We start from the raw sequence: 18,299 nt of genomic DNA on the forward strand, positions 1-18,299 counted from the left end.
CAGTTTAGACACTTTGATAGTTGACTTTAGTGATTTTTACATTAACCATTTTTAACTTTCTAAATTTCTGACTCTTGGTAAGTTATAACTTTTAATTAATAAATATTATAAATTTGACAGTAAAATAACAACCTTTTTTCCCATTCCAGCAATATTTTAATTACATAAAAACGTTTTCAACTGCTTTAAGCAGCTATCATCAGTTAAACAACAAAAAAGAACGTAGAATTATAAAATTATGAAAATAAGAACGAAGAGTTCTAAATTCACGAAAAATTAAACGAAATTCTATTGTGCTCGCGCAAATTGTTGGTAACGCGCTTGCGCGTTAATCCAAACATAAAACAAAAAGGTAGTAACATATCAACCTAGGCATCGTAAAATATTACATTAAATATAACGATAAACTAAAAGTGGCATTTTAATGATGTTCTGTCTCTTTAACAATGCTCCGTTGATTTAGGTTATCAAAGAAGGATTTCCAGGCTGATGCTAACGTGTCCGCATCTCTATGGTTGATGCAGTTTGTGGTTAAATGAGCTGTGTGTATTTCCATTTTTTCAATGTGTTTAACCTCTTGTCTTGATCTTGCAACCCTCACAATTGAGGCTTTATCCCAAAATACCGTTATCCCTTGCCCTTTCGCAAATGCTGCCAGTACCGTAGAATCAACATTCTTGTTCACCGACTGCTTAGGCTCATATACTCTCTGTTTTAGGCTTCTCATCATAGCGCCGACATATACTAGATTACATGCAGATTCCTATGCCTCGCTACCTTCTTAACTACTTTACTTAGAAACGGTATTAAAGTAGTTAAGAAGGTAGTGAGGCATAGGAATCTGCACATAATATACAGGCGTAACCCAACGGTGTACAGTATCTTGAGAAACGATAAGAGAAAAGAAAAGCACAATGACAGAACAGGAGTATATTTCATCACAGTAGTTAAGAAGGTAGCGAGGCATAGGAATCTGCATGTAATCTAGTATATGTCGGCGCTACGATGAGAAGCCTAAAACAGAGAGTATATGAGCCTAAGCAGTCGGTGAACAAGAATGTTGATTCTACGGTACTGGCAGCATTTGCGAAAGGGCAAGGGATAACGGTATTTTGGGATAAAGCCTCAATTGTGAGGGTTGCAAGATCAAGACAAGAGGTTAAACACATTGAAAAAATGGAAATACACACAGCTCATTTAACCACAAACTGCATCAACCATAGAGATGCGGACACGTTAGCATCAGCCTGGAAATCCTTCTTTGATAACCTAAATCAACGGAGCATTGTTAAAGCGACAGAACATCATTAAAATGCCACTTTTAGTTTATCGTTATATTTAATGTAATATTTTACGATGCCTAGGTTGATATGTTACTACCTTTTTGTTTTATGTTTGGATTAACGCGCAAGCGCGTTACCAACAATTTGCGCGAGCACAATAGAATTTCGTTTAATTTTTCGTGAATTTAGAACTCTTCGTTCTTATTTTCATAATTTTATAATTCTACGTTCTTTTTTGTTGTTTAACTGATGATAGCTGCTTAAAGCAGTTGAAAACGTTTTTACGTAATTAAAATATTGCTGGAACGGGAATAAAAGGTTGTTATTTTACTGTATAAAAACAATTCCAGTAAGCTTTGTTTATAAATTTGATAACAGTACTAAATGTATAAAGGCAAAGTGTTTTCTGTCACATGAGGTTGGAAATTGTTTTATTTTATTTTTAGAATATATTGCATTTAAATTCTTTATTACATCTGATCTAAAACGTAATTCTAATATTGTGATTATTATTCAAATACAATAAGACCCCGCTTAATGCTGCCTCGATTAATGCTGATTTGATATAACATGGTCTGCATAAAGCCAAAAAAAAAAAAAGTCAAAATTTACGTTGATTTAAATTATTGCAGCATTCCATTGATTCATATGTAATATGATTATCCCCAAACACGAACCAATCAGCAAAAAATGGCAATTTTTAGTGCTGTACTTATAGCGAACAAACAAACATTGTCTATATATATCCAGTCGTAATATTCGAAATAGTTAACAAAGGGTTCGCTAGCAGGGAATTTTTCCTCGACAATCACCAACAAACGAAATGGAAGTTTTGGCTAGAAATAAATACAATACCTTTTCTTGCGATATATCTAATAATCAGTGGCGTATTTGTGCTGTCGACTTTTTTTTTTTTTTTTTTTTCCCCTTCTTCTAATTCTAGGCAGAGAAATTTTTCACCCCGAATGGCACCGCTGATAATAGACAGATGTCATCATCTCTCGAAATACAATATCCTTTTTATTTCGCTGTCCATAGCCCGACACATGTTCCACAGCCATCTTGTATTTTCTCATGCACGTGAGATTGTGGGATCTCTCTTATGACTGGATCTAGTTTCAAGAACTCTCTTGAATCGATCGCGATTAAACCTCGTTTCAGTCAAGAGAGATTGCGCCAAGGCATAGTCCCTGACCTTGCTCACAATCTAGATTGAAATGCTCGGTGCAAATGGGGTATAAGACTCTAGTTTAGTAGTATTACAATGTATAATACGTATATTTTAATATACTTTTAAAAAAAAAACAAAACCACTGAGAAATGTTAAGTGTGTTTAACACGGTTCGGAAAACTGAAAATTTTACCAACAGTTCAGCCAAACCTGTGCAAACCCACTGAATATCACCACTGTATATATCTATAGATGTATGTTGGGTTGAGAATGGCCTAATGTAGACCAAAACATTTACAGCTAAATATTTATGTAACTTTTAGACTTCTACATTTAATGGTTTAAATTATTTTTAAGATTTAATTTAAGTCTATTTTTACATAGTGTACTATAATATGATAATTATTAAAAAAATAATAAATGAGTATGATATCTTGTTAATTATCTTTTTACCTTAGTGATCTCACTTTTAATAATTTTTCAATTAATTTATTATCAAATCTCAAAACTTCTTTTTAGTTATTGACTTTATTTTATCCAATTGAAAAATACTGGTTTTGGTATAAATTTATATTTCATTTTCATACATGAATTTTCTCTCCCTATCCTTCCAGATAGGTTAAAATGTGCAGAGCAGAACTTATCAGTCATTATTTTGTCAATGATGATTTTTAGACTTCAGAAAGAGATGAACTGTAAACCTTAATGGTTATTATTCATGTCTTCTAGGAACTGATCATAATTGCCTTTTCTATGCCATAAGACCATCATCCACATAGTATTTATAGTACAAAATGCTTTCTGCAAGTTTGGTGATGACTTTCTCTATTTTCATTAAAACTAGCTTACACAAGCAACAGTAGTTTTAGCTATTTTTGGGAGAATATAGACAGACATACTTTGACACTGTTTTGAATGGAGGCACCTACATTCAGACTTAAATTCTAGGGAGGAAGAGCTAGCTCCAAACAGAATGATGGAATGGCATTACTAAATGAAAATACACTAGGTGGACAAAAGTATTTGGACACACTTGTAGAAAAGGAAAAATGCTATTTGTTTGTTGAATTTAGTATATGGTTGTCCCACTTTTGGTCTTAATGACTACTGCAACTCTCTAAGGCATGCTTTCCATCAAATTCCAGTAAGTATTGACTGTTCTTGCAGAGTGAGCAAGCAGGCACAGTCATCAAAGAAGGTCATGTCCAACAAAGTCTGTTGTGATATTCTAGCTCATCTAAAGATGTTCAATTGTGTCAGGTTGGGACTCTGAGGAAGAGAATCCAAAAGTTGGACTTCATGTTCTTGAAACTAAGCCTGGATAGAGCATCAGGGTGGCATGGTGCTTGGTCATGCTGGAAAACATGGTGATTTGTGCCCAAAAGTGCTGCCACATTGTAGACAGTGCCAAATTGTCCATAATGCCTCAATAAACAGTAGCGTTTATGATGGTAAGCACCAGAATCAAAGGATTTAGTTTGTGCCAGCAGAAACAACCCCAAACCATCACTGATCCTCCATCACATTGTACTGTGGGAACAATATAGTCATAACTGAACCGTTCTCCAGCACCAAACTCAAACTTGCCCATCCAAGTAGTAAAGTGTGTAATGTGATTCATCACTCCATATGATTTTCTTCTAGTTGTCTGTGATTCAGGAACATCATTCTTTACACCATTGAGCCATCAGCTTGTGTTGGATCTTTAGATTTGGGTTGTGAGCAGTGCATCTGCCTTGATAACCACAGCTGTGCAACTCTTGTCAGACAGTTTTGTTACTGATTGCTACACCTATACTTGTTGAATGTTCTTGGCAATATCAGAAGCAGCAGACGTGCACTTTTTCCTCACAATACATACTAAACTCCACTTACAGTTAATGTGTTTATGAGGCCATCCATTTTGGTGTGCAGGTCCACATGCTCCAATTTTATTTTCATTGGATTTAGAAATTCCAGAAGTCTTGAAGTACTACATATACACTGATTACTGTGATGGCATGCAATTATCATGCAGCAATGAAAGTCAGTGAGTTTCTTTTCACATGGCATTTTGACAAATACTAATCTTCAAAAGTGTGCAAAATTATACAAATGAACACAGCAGCTCTATCTGATTACAACACAAGTAGAAGGAAGCATGTGCCTTTTGATGGGATATTAATAGCATTTGTCCTTGTTTATTAGAGTATCCAAATAATTTTATCCATTTAGTATTTATGACATATTGAAGATATTTAAGCAGGAACACACTCTTAACAGGACTATTCCATCATAGAGTAATAGAAGTCTATTACTGTATGCATTTTATTTACAATTGAGGGGTAGTAATATGTATAATACAAACAAAAATTACAAATATTTTATATATCAGGAGTTACTAAAATTCACTACAGAAATAACATTCTCATTACCTGTAATAAAAGCATTAATTAATGAAATCCAATTTTGGCACTTATACAGAGTATTCCTCTTCTACTTGTGTATTACTCTGCATATAGAGAGTTTTCTTTTTTACTTATGCCTCAAACTAGCACTGCAAATGATATTTGCTATTTCCAAAATGTTTTTACAGCATTTATTAGTATTATGAACATGATGGAACATAAAATTTCAAATTTCAAGTGGTTCAAAAACAAGGTTCAAGCTTAATGAATGAACACAAGTTCACAATATCAAAAGTAGATGCTACTTTATTCCTTGACAATAAATGAAAGAAATCAACCTTTTTTTCAGAAAATTGGAGGTAATGGTCATCCCAAACATGAATAAAGCATTTTGTAAGTACTTAAATTCTGCGTGCATATCCTGATATTATCATATAAAAAAAAATGAATTATAAGAGATTAATTCTTTAACTAGAGTCTGCCCACAAAACCAAAATTTCTTCTCTTGCTTTTAAATCTTTTTACGGAATTACAGAATATTTTTCTAATAAAAAGTTTCTTAGAAAAGTAAAAAAAAAATTTTTTTAAGCTTATGATTCTGTCCAATTTTTTGAATTGATTCTATATATTTTGCAGACAGATTCAATTAAAAATAATTATTTGAAACAATATATATGAATAAAATTAAAAAACATTAATGAAAAATTTTGATAATTCAAAATAAAGCTAGTTTTAAATTTTTCATAGTATGCAAATATTATCAATTATACACATTTGCTACTATTAAATAAAATTTTACTATGATTCAGAATAAAGTTGTTTAATATTAAGAAAAAAGAAAAAATTAACTTTTATTAATGGATTTCTTTTTGTTCTTTCTTTTCTTTTCTTTTCTTTCTTTTTTTTTTTTGTTTTTAGTGAAAAAATGGTAAAAAGACATACATTGTAAAAAACATTTATTTTAATTTTATTATTATTGTTTAAACAGCTACTAATTTCTCTGAGTTGTAAATTTCTTTTGATATAATAGAAATAATTATATATATTATATGTTTACTAAAAATGGAATAAGTATATAAAAACATAAGGAATTATAGTTAATAAATTTGATGCAAGAGAAGATTTCTTGATTAACGTTATAGAATGAAACAATTTAAATACAAAGTTCAAGATATTCATATATCTTGGAATTTTTACTTTTTTGGTACGCAATATTAAAAATATGCATTATAATTTTATTAATTTTATACAAATGATAAATGCAAATGTCAGATGATGTGAGTTATGATAGTTAAAATCATTATTGACAAAAATTCTTAAGTAAATATTTATAATTTTTATATATTCTTAAAATTTTTTGATTTTGGTTTATAAAATCTATAGCTACTGGTGCTTCTACTACAGTATATGCAGTTAAAGATTTTGGTGATCCAAATACTGATGATGCTGTTGAAAAAGAAGAACAGTTCTTAATAAAATGGAAAGAATGGTCACATTTACATAATACTTGGGAGTCTGAAAATACCCTTAGGGAACAGAAAGTTAAAGGTTTAAAAAAATTAGAAAATTATTTAAAAAGAGAAGAAGAAATTAGATTTTGGTAAGTTTTTCATTTATGCATTTTATATATGCATATTGTATATTAAAATATAACTACTTTGAACATAAGAACTATATTGTTATGGTTGCAATTATATATTTTTAGTAAATATAATGTATAATTTTCATTTCTTAATATAATAAATAACAGAAGACTTAAAATATATTTTTGATTTATAATTGCAGTTTTTTAGAAATACTGATATCTGCTGTTTGATGTATGATGTAAAATTTATATTATAATATTCAGTTATCAATTTAGACAAAACTTACATTTATGAAATGATACGATAGCTGTAATTATAGGAGAATGAATAGTTTTACTATAGTATATCAAATATCATCATCATTATAGTAATTTTTTTCATTATATTAAACTTTTTTAAGTTGGTTATTGCTGAAAAAATAATTGGAATTTTTTATGATTGGATTACATAAATTACTATTCTTTGCAATAATTTAAATTTGAAAAATGAATATTGATTAGAATTTTTTCATCATCGACTTAATTCACCTCAAAACTAATATAAAATGACATAATGAGTTATTTTATATTAGATGTTTAGAACTCATATCAACATGCAAAATCTTATGTAGAAAATAATCATTATTATAGTCTGTTAATTATTTATAACAATTCTTAAATTAAAATTAAAATTTTGTTGAAAATATTTATTTATTTTCAAATGACATTAAGTATTGTGTGATGATATGTACAATTATTACATTATTAATTTATTGTCTGATTCAGATGAAATTTAAATAATTTCATTTTCTTAATCTATATGAGGTCTTTATGGAAATACAAAGACAATATTAATGTTAAAATTGAATTTATATTTGTTTAAAATTCATGTAGAATAGTTAAAACTTAGGACAAACTGTAAATACTTTTAAATTTTATATAATAATTTAAAGAAGTAACAAGTTTTCACATGTTATATGAAATACTTCAAATGACATAAAGTAGATGTTTATTATTTGCATAAGATAGAGCTAAATTTTAAGATATTTAAATTTGTTTTTTATTTTTATGATTATAATCTTGTACAGTATAAAACTTAAATAAATTATATGACTAGATACAAAATATTTCATTAATTTTATATTTTCTTTGCATTATAATTTTTACTTGACAAAAAATTATTTTCTCAAGTTTAATTTCAAAGCAAGAAAAATAATTATTGAAATTATTCAGCTATTATGTATATATTTGAAGAAAATGTTTATTTTAATAATTTGATATCAAAATATTTTCAATATTTGATAGGAAAGAAACAGCAACTCCAGAAGATATTGAATATTTTGAATGTCAACAAGAAATGGCAGTTGAATTGAGGCAGCAACATATGAGAGTTGAACGAATTATTGGTGAGAAATAGTCTTTTATTATTATTTTGCACATTATTTTGATTTTGTATACAGGGTTTCTATGTATCTGGAAAGTCAGGAAAAATCAGAGATATTCATTGTTAGAAAAAAGTCATGGAAGTCAGGGAATTTGCACTTTTGACTGCCTTTTTGAGTTTTTTCTGACAATATGCTTGACCAAATGTAGCCATTTGCAAGTAGCAAGAAGTAATGTGGCACAGAGGGGGTGCAGAATATTTTCAGGATCCAAAATTTCTCTTAAGCAGACACAAAATTTCTCAAAAAATTTACAATGTACAAAAATGATAAATAATAACATTTTAATTAAAATTACTTATTATTTTTCATTTTAATAATTTTGATTGCATAACAAAACAATTTTTTACTTTATTTTTCCAGCTTAATATTTTATAAAGTTTACGAAATTTATTAAGGTATAAATTGAATAAATATATACTTCTGTACATGGAATATACAGAATTTGTTAATAAACAAATAATGGCTTTTTCTTTTTTTCAAAGCCATTAAGATGTATGGTGGGGATTAATAACAGAATAAACGACTTTAAATTAATAAAACATTTTACTTTTAGTTTTAAAATTATAAAAAATATATAAGTGTTAATTAGAAAAAAAATAACTAATTAAAAAGTTGGAGAAGTGATAACTTATGTATGGTACTTCACATAATAAGTCAAATGCTGTTTTATTCTGTCAATGTGCCATACTGTAAGGGGTGTAAGGATTAGGCAATTTGTACAAAGTTGGTCAGAGAAAGTCATGGAATGGAAAACAAAACTTTAGAAACCCTGTATACAGATTTTTAGTGATAAAAATAAATCTCTATATTTGTATGAAATTTTGAAATGGAAAAATTATTTTCATTAGGATCAAAGAATAATTAGATAAATTAGCATCATTAATAACATTTAACTGAAAACCAAATTTTAATAAGTCAAATAGAAATGATAGTAAGAACATTCTATGAAAAATTAATCTATTATTTATTAAAAACATATTACCTAGCAATATTTTTAATAAAAATGACTAAAATTTGTAGATAATTAAAATTAAATTAATTGTTTATACAGCTTTATTCACACTAATTGAGAATTTAGTCATACTAATATTGAGAATTTTAATCTTGTCACTATACAGTATTATCGGAATTTTTGTAAATTATGCTAATTTATTCAGTATTTATTTATTGAATATTTTAAAGAAAAATCCTATAGTTTTTTTTTATATTATTATGATTATATAATTATTAATTGAATACTGATGTTTAAAAAAAGAAACAATAATTTTTCAATGAGTCCAACAGGCCATTTTTTACTTACGAATTAACATTTATGAATAAAACATTTTTTTGAAGTATTACATTCCTAACATTTAATTCATAAATAAAAATAATCTGTTGAACTCATTGAAGATTTTATTTTCAGCATCAGTGCTCTTAGTTTATGTTATGGAGTCGAATGCTGTGAAGATAATTAGTAATTATTTAACTTTTGAAATGAATAATCTTTTATATGTGAGTGCTCTTACAAGATTTAGTGGAAATGAATTTTACATTTAAAGAAGTATTTCAGTTTAGAACATAAATATAGTTGCATGACAGTTATAAATTCAGTACTTATATATCTTTAATTAAAAATAGTTATTAGTTTCTATTGTTTATTTAGCACATGCACCATCAAAGAATGGAGATGTGAATAGTACAGATTACTTTTGCAAATGGGAAGGATTACCATATTCTGAATGTACTTGGGAAGATGGTAACTTAATTTGCCACAAATTTCAATCAAAAATTGATGAATATAACAATCGACAAAAATCACAAAAAATACCAAGCAAAGTTTGTAAGGTAAGATTGAATTTAAATCATATCGAGAATTTTGTTGATAAAGTTTTGAAAATATTTTGTAAGATTTTAGTAGTGCATAATTAGAAAGCTTTTTTTAATGTTTGTTTTATTAAAATTATTTTTCTGACATTTTATATAAAAGAATTAATTTCAGAATTTTAAATTTTAAATTATTATGCATTAAACCACATTTTTATAGATACAGTACAGCATCGTTTATCCGAATCAATTGGGGACTGGAGTTGTTCCGATAACCGATTATATATGAAAAAATATATTAACCTATCCGATGTTGAAATTTTTCTCCGTTGTGTGTCGCTTCGTGTTGAATTTTCATCGATTTTAAGCCTAACGAAAATTTTTATAATAATAATCGAGGCTATCGTATTGTTAAAAATTATTTCTTTATTTTGTACAAACAAAATGAATATATTGAAAAATATAAAAACAAAAAATTATACTTTAGAAGTTAATCTAGTATCAAAAACGTTTGATTCAGCACGACACATTCCAACTGGAAAGCTTTCAGTTGACCGGCTTTCAAATAAATGACGCTCCACTGTACATGTTTTTTTTTTTATTAGATGATGATGCCAAAAAGCAAATGTTAAAATATAAATTTTAAAAATAAATTTATATATTAACTTGTAAATTTATACTATAAATTTAAATGAATAAATAATTATTTAGATTTATTTTGATTAAAATATTATAATTTGTTTCATTTTATATATGATGATAAATAAAAATAATGTGTTAATGGTAGGTTTTAAAAGCCCGTCCAAAGTTTACTCCATTAAAACAACAGTTAAAGTACATGGGAAATTCTGATGATTTACAGCTCAGGGATTATCAATTGGAAGGTTTGAATTGGCTTGTTCATTCATGGTGCAAGTAAGTATATCATTTTTGTTGAAGAGAAACATAATGGCAGTAAACTTAATGCAAACAAGTATTTTCACTCAGAATTGCTCAAAATGCATTTGAGAATTTAGCATATTATAGTACCTGTGAATTGTAACAAAAACTTTCAAAATTATAAGAAAAAAGTTGTTTTATCATTATAAGTAAACATACTAAATATTAAAAATTTTATACAACATTTTTCAATTAAAATATAATTTTGTTTAAATTTTAAATTGTTTTTCCAACACTTAAATATTTTTACTGACTGCCAGCCTTGATTTAAAGTAGATGGCATGATAGTTCAATAATGTTAACTCTCTTATACTTAAAATGTTTAAAAAGAAGACAAGTTTATGAAACAAAAATTAATGAAATTACTAAAACATTAAAATAGATTTAAATTTGATTTTGTTCTGTGCGAAACAACACTAAAACAATTTCTACAGTTATATCACAAAAGAAAAAAGAATTTCAATTAATTTTAAAAATTGTAATTCAGGATTCAAAAAATGCAGGCAAAATTAAATAAATAAAAATTATTAAAAATAATAAATAATAATTAAAACTCTGAACCAAAACTAAAAATAAAATCAAATTAATTTAAAACTAAAAGAATGTTTTAAAAAATCACATAAAGTTGTTTTGAAATTTTAAATTTACGTTCTTTGTGTTCAGCAGGACAGAGCATTTTGCTTTTAATATATATGAAGTGTGCAATGCCATGTCATTTTTTTCTAAATACATTTTACTGGAGAAATTTATTCTGAATGTTATATTTTTTGCTGCAAAAAATATTGTGGTGATAGTGGCTTTGTAAGTGGCTGTATTTTGAAGTTGAATTTAATTGCAAGCCATTCATTGCACACTTCATATACAGAATACAGATTGCCAGTCAAGTCAGTCCAATGCTAGCCTGGTGGCAACCTAAAGTCACTCTATCTCCCCTAAAATAGGGACAGTTAGTACCAAACTGAGTGCAGTGTCTCATTGTCCACCATAACAGATGTCGCCTCATGTATGGGACGTTGTGTATTCTCTTTTGTCAACACGAAAATTTCCATTAAACTAATATTTAATTGTTAATATTGTAATTTGAAAAATGTTTAATCTTTGACTGAAACAAAAATTAATTATTCTTATAAAATGTGAAAGAATTGTTTTTAAGAATCTGAAGTTGTGATGAGATATTTTCAATTCCGATTAATCAACCCATCTCATATATATATATATATATATATATATATTGAAATTAAATTTTAGTTTTTTCTGTAAATTTAATTAAAACTGACATAAATGATTCATTCAAAATTATTAATTTTTTCTCTTATTATTTATATAGGGAAAATAGTGTTATTCTTGCTGATGAAATGGGATTAGGAAAAACTATACAGACAATATGCTTTTTGTCATACTTATTTCATCAGTATAGTTTGTTTGGACCATTTCTACTAGTAGTTCCATTGTCAACTATGGCTTCTTGGCAACGTGAATTTAGTCAGTGGGCTCCTGAAATGAATGTTGTTGTGTATCTTGGTGATGTTGGCAGTAGGAATTTGGTAAATATATTCATTTTACAATTAAAGCATATTATGTAAAATCTTAAGGATTATGTTTTTATTAATAAAATTTTCAATATGTTACAAGAAGGTTGCTTATATTGTACTACTGTTCAGAAATTTGAATGTTTTAATTAGTTGAAATATATATATATTTCAACTATTAAAGTTTATCATATTGTTTTTTATCTATCATCTACTCAGTGTCCTAGTAACGGGCATATAAATTAATATATATTTTTTTTTAATTTAAAAATTGCACTAGTTTAACTAGTTCAATTTTTGGCAGCCAGTTTAATAAACTTTATTTATTGTAAATTAAATAATGCAATGGATTCTTGATGTAGTGATCATTCAGTGTAGTGAAGGTTTATGATAATTTAACAAAATACTTATTTTACTAAATATTTTTTACGAAAAATTAATTATAATTTGTTAATAAGTGTGTTTGTGTATGCACAATAGAACTTGGTTAAGAACTTTTTCAAGGGATCAATTTAAGAAAAACTGCTTAGGCAGAAATGAAATATATAGCTTTTTTCAATACTCTATATTTATTTTACAATGTTACATTATAGTGCTTTAGGCTTATACAGTATTATTTTATTTATTTAAATATTGTGTAATTTAGCCTGCTTTATGTGTTTTATTATGTAAAAAAATGTTTTATGATTTCTACAAATAAAACTACAGATCTACAAATATCATACTAAAATTTGTTGAAGAGTGGGCATATTCTGCATACAGCAATGCTGCAGCACTTGAGTGAAGTTGATGGCTAAACAAGTCTCCGGTGACATCACTCTGCCAGCGTTCCTTTTTGAAGCAGTCTGCTGTTGTCCAAGTGAATACTTACTCCACTGCATCAAAATACATTAGTGTAGCACATTTTTTGTATTGTCTGTCATGCTTAAAAATGAGTGAAAACATACATTTAAATTTAAAATTTGACGAATAAATCATCAATATAATTGTATGTGTGGAAGAACAGAAGAGAATTATAAATACAGAAATATACAACATATAAACATCACTCATTGGACATCTGAGTTCTAAATCACTACTACATCTGTTGGTTAAGGAACTGAACACGTTTAGTCAATTTTACAGTACTGCATTATAGGTCTGAGCTATATGTTTTGTTTGTTGAATTTCAGTATCACCTACAAATTGATAGAGCTTTTCAAAATTTGCTGTTTGTTGTAAGCATTATTGCCAGATAACCATGTAATAAAATTATAAAATCTGGATTCAAAATAGTGAAAAGTTGCACACCAAATTTTGTGGATTTCCTAACAATTTTTTTCTTTTCCATACACAATTAAATATAACAAAATTTTCAATAGGATGAGTTAAAAATCTTAAGAGTCCATTTTCTATTCCTGGACAAGAATTTCAGTGAACTTGTGGGAAAACTTTCTGAAATGAGAATATTTTATGGGAAAAATTCTGCATATTTCTTATGGAGAAAAAATTGAGACTTTTGAAAATTAAACTTTTTACATGGGAAGTATTCTAATGTAAGAACTTCTTTACCAAGTTGTTAACACATTGTTAATTAAGATAGAGTTAAATAACCCAAATAAATAGGATTTAACAATTTGGAGGGCTTATCACACCAAGGCCGACAGAAAGAAGGACTAGATCTTTTACAACAAAGTTAGTCTTTAATAATTACATTCAAATTTAGGTAAGGATGCATTGCGGGATTTGGGATTTAAGGATTGCAATTAATAACAATGTGGGACTGAAGCTACATGACATCTATCTTACATAACCTTGAAACAGATGCTGAACAGATGTGGGAGTATAGTCACATCACATTGTAAAATGAATTGTAACAAGATAGTTGACTTCACACAGTCTTATGGATCAGGTATATTTGTATTTGTTTAATGTCTGGAAACCAAGTATTTTAATAATAGTAAGTACATTGTTAGTTTCTCTCCCTTTTTGGTTTTTTATATACTTAACAATATTTATTATTAATAGTAGAACCGTCACCAGAATTTGGAAAATGTAGGAGAAAATAAGACATTTACTGGTCCCAAATAGTACAATATATCACATTGTCATTGTATTAAAATTTTATCCTAGATATTTTTAGTTCTGTAGTATGTGTGTTACATTAAAAATTGTAAATACAGTGCACTGTACATTTTATATATCCTTTTGTATTGGCTAACTGTTAGTGTTATAATTATTATGTTGGTGCCATGTGTTTGTAAATGCTGCCACACATGTTCAGGAAATCCTTTGAGGAATAACTGTGCAGGCCTGGCCTTGAGGAATTCCTGTTAGTGTGTGGGGGAAAACTGTACAGTTTCGGCGGACTGTGCAGGCCGCTGGAGTAGAAACGAAAAACCATTTGATTTTCCCTCACAGTTTTGGACTGCGCAGGCCAACTGAACGTGTGTGCCATCTTGCCGTTCAGTTGTGAGGTCACTGAGTAGTGAGAACAATGTCTCGTGAATGTTTGGAAGAATTATTTTTTATAACCTTTTTATCTTTTATTAGTTATAACCTGAAAAATTAATTTTTCAGGTTATAAATAAAAAAAGTTAAAAAGTTAAAATTATTTTCAGGATCAAGAACTTTTCGAGTAAATTAAAATTATAAGTAATTTTAATTTACTCGAGAAGTTTTTATATTTAGAAAACTGTTCAGTTCATTTCTCTAGTTTTCATAAAACATCTTTATACTCTATATTATCATTTTGTTTTACATTTTAAAAAATTTATTGTTTTAATACCTATACCTGTTTTAATATTTTAATGTTGTATTAAAACATGACAACTTAAAATAATATTTTAACAATAAGATAAAGTTTAATAAATTATTTTTAATTATTAAATTTTAAATTTAATTTGTGATAATAATTTTTACAATTTGTACTAATATCGGATGTGGTTGAGAATTATTAATATATAGTTGCCTTTTTTTTTCTAATATCGGAATAAATTAAAACATGACAATTTGAAATATTTTAACAATGAGACAAAGTAAAATAGGGAAATAGTTTAATATAATAATTATTTAAATTATATTTGTTACTTATTTATCAAATATCTATACAACATATTAATTTTGAAAATATCTATTTTTTGTTTAATTAAGAATTGTTTATAAGATAGAATGTTGCAAAAAGAACAATGCTTTTTAAAATATCTGTGGTAATAACAGTTCTTTTTAATATTATCTGATCTCGGACACCCAAGAAGTTGGATGTCTAAATAACTGTAGCTCCAGTTTTTAAAAATACTATTTTTCCCCTATCTATCCACCTTTAAATAAAAATAATTCTTTGTACGTTGAGAAATAATTTAATAAGTTTTGTAAATTACTGTGCGCAATCCAGCCAGTTATATCTGATGGTTTTTCGTTTATAAAATTTAACCCATGGATTTTTTTGGTAATAAAATCAACTTGCCATTGATCTTTCGCTGGTAATTGATGCTTTTTAACAGAATCTATAGCCCAAGATTTCTCTTGAAAAATTAATTGTGTGATCTGAAATAATGCCATTAAAAAATTATTCATATGAAAAATTAATTTTGTGATCAGTGCTACCCAAACCACTACTACTACTCTTTACACAGACTTCTACACACGTTTTTTCCTGCGAGTTTTAATACAATTTGTTGCCAATAAACATTCAAGAACAGCCAGTACGTCGTCATCAGATGTCATGGCTGACTGACTGACTGAGAGATTTTCCTCCTTGTGTGTGGGTGACAAGAAATTCTGAATTTTCTCAAGGCCAGGCCTGCACAGTTATTCCTCAAAGGATTTCCTGAACATGTGTAGGATCCTTAAGCCTTGGGGTTCTTGTACCCGAAATGCATCCTTATCTAAATTTGAATATGATTATTAAAGACTAACTTTGTTGTAAAAGATCTAGTCCTTTCTGCTGTCCTTGGTGTGATAAGCATTCCAAATTGTTAAATCCTATTTATTTAGGTTATTTAACTCTATCTTATTTATAGTCATGGGCTAAAAGCATTGTTTATTATTATTACATTGTTAATTGTTTTAGACATGACTTATAATTAAGAAATTTAAATATTTTATTATTTTGAAATTTAAGTTTAAATAAATAACAAAAACAAATAATAAAAATTTAATTAATTTTTCTTATTTATTATTTAATGATATTGGCTGATATGAATTGTTAAAAATTTATCTAATAAGAAATAAATGTTGATATGTAACTGCCTGCTGATGATACTAGGAATGTTGAATAGCAGAAACTGTTGTGGCTGATATCTAACTAGATGACATTGATTTATAACTTTTTTTTTTTTTTGATGTTATATACTTTTTTAAATACAGTCAAACCTGTTTTTATGCGGGGGATAGGGACCGCATTAAAAAAAACGCATTAAAAAAATCTCACGAAACTTCACGAATGGCTGTAAATAATAGTTTTCGCAACACAATTAAAAAATATTTTTTTTTTATGCGGTCAACAGGGACCTCATAAAAAAAGTCTCACATAGAAAATAACTCAAAACCGTACGAAATAGAATTTATTGACAACAGATGTCAGCACTTGACTGCATCGTCTGGTCTATCGTCTGTTTTACATATTTTTGTCCAGGTGGTGTTTAATAAGTAAATTATTACTTAATAAGTAAATTATTTCATTTTTCGCATATTCATGCAATAATATTACTATAATAAGTGCATTTATGCTATAATAAGTTTATTTAGCTATAATAAGTCAACGTAAGACATGACGAATCGCACGAGACTAGTCGCCAACTATACCGCACAAATAAAAAATTTGCATTAAAAAAATCGCACAAATAAAAATCGCACATAAAAAGAGCGCATAAAAACAGGTTTGACTGTATAATAAAAAAAAATATATATATATATATTTTTTTTTTTTTTTTTTTTTTTTGATTATGCAAGTTTGTTCTTGAACCCTCAATCTGTGTAAAGCCAAAGTGGTGTAAGTCAGTTTAAGTGCTTATAACTTACTTATAAAGTGTGGATAAGGGCAAAAAACATGTACTGTACATGGGTTAAAACAATCAGTTTTGAACACATCGGGTGGAAAAATTTTTATTTGATAGTATTCTGGAATTTTCAACTACTATTCTACTAAAAGTCTTTATATCTCAAAACAGTGTTTAATGGACTTACACCACTTGGCTTTAAGGGGTGCTTTTGTATAATTTTTGAATAAAATGGTATAAATTTGGAACAGCATGATTTTAGCGTATTGAAAAATAATTTAGATATTAATACAACTTAAATTTGCAAATGATAATAAATGTTTAATTAATCCTATAATTCTTTTCTTTTTATTAGATTAGACAGTATGAATGGTGTCATCCTGGAAATAAAAGACTGAAGTTCAATGTATTAATTACAACATATGAAATATTATTAAAAGATAAAGTACGTACTTTTATTTTATTATAAATTTCTTCTAATTACAAAAAAGTTTTTTATGAAATAAATTTTTAAATTTTCAAAGTGCCTTATTATTAATTAATGAAGAATGTGAGAATTGATATATTTTTTAGAATATTAAATTACAAGATAAAATGTATATGTTTAAATAAACAAAATTAAAGATTTGAAGATAGCTTTTATTTTTAATTGTCTACTTGGACATTGCTCATTACTAGGACTTTATGCTGGTGTTTAAATATTGACACAAGGATGAGAATTAGTTCAGAAAAAACAAAATTTCTTTATTATATTACCTGTAGTAATTTTTCCTGTAAAAATTACTACACGTGTTTTGGGTAACATGCCCCTCATCAGCAGTATTACTACAATCCAAGTAAAACCGTATCCTAATATTGTGTACAATTGGATTATATTTCCAAAAATTATTAATTACAAATTTACATAACTTACTTTTTATCAAGGTTCTGTTCGCATCAAGTTAACAACATTAAGATAAGTTGTGTAATATGTGTACAGGAAAAATTACTACAGGCGATATAATACAGAAATTTTGTTTTTTCTGAACTAATTCTCATCTTTGTGTCAATATTTGAACATCAGCATAAAGTCCTAGTAATGAGCAATGTCCAAGTAGACAATTAAAAATGACTTACAAGTAAGGGCTGTAAGACAATTACAACTATTTGAAGATAGCATTTATGAAAGTTGTGAATATTTTAAATATAAACAAATT

At 27.5% G+C, this 18,299-nt stretch overlaps 1 protein-coding gene across 4 annotated transcripts in view; it reads left to right on the top strand.

Moving 5' to 3' along the window:
* Chd1 (chromodomain-helicase-DNA-binding protein 1) overlaps positions 1 to 18,299 on the top strand; it is a 142,119-nt gene that overhangs the window by 57,849 nt on the left and 65,971 nt on the right. For 3 of the 4 annotated variants that reach the window (XM_067263340.1, XM_067263342.1, XM_067263343.1), the window contains 6 exons: positions 6,225 to 6,441; positions 7,711 to 7,811; positions 9,496 to 9,677; positions 10,444 to 10,571; positions 11,923 to 12,139; positions 17,459 to 17,548. In XM_067263340.1, the coding sequence (XP_067119441.1) occupies positions 6,225 to 6,441; positions 7,711 to 7,811; positions 9,496 to 9,677; positions 10,444 to 10,571; positions 11,923 to 12,139; positions 17,459 to 17,548 (935 nt within the window). The remainder of the gene's footprint in view (positions 1 to 6,224; positions 6,442 to 7,710; positions 7,812 to 9,495; positions 9,678 to 10,443; positions 10,572 to 11,922; positions 12,140 to 17,458; positions 17,549 to 18,299) is intronic. The other variant, XM_067263341.1, reaches the window with a different exon arrangement.

This window comes from Centruroides vittatus, unplaced genomic scaffold, assembly GCF_030686945.1.
Source record: "Centruroides vittatus isolate TY-2023 unplaced genomic scaffold, ASM3068694v2 contig_1773, whole genome shotgun sequence".
NCBI classification, from domain to species: domain Eukaryota; kingdom Metazoa; phylum Arthropoda; class Arachnida; order Scorpiones; family Buthidae; genus Centruroides; species Centruroides vittatus.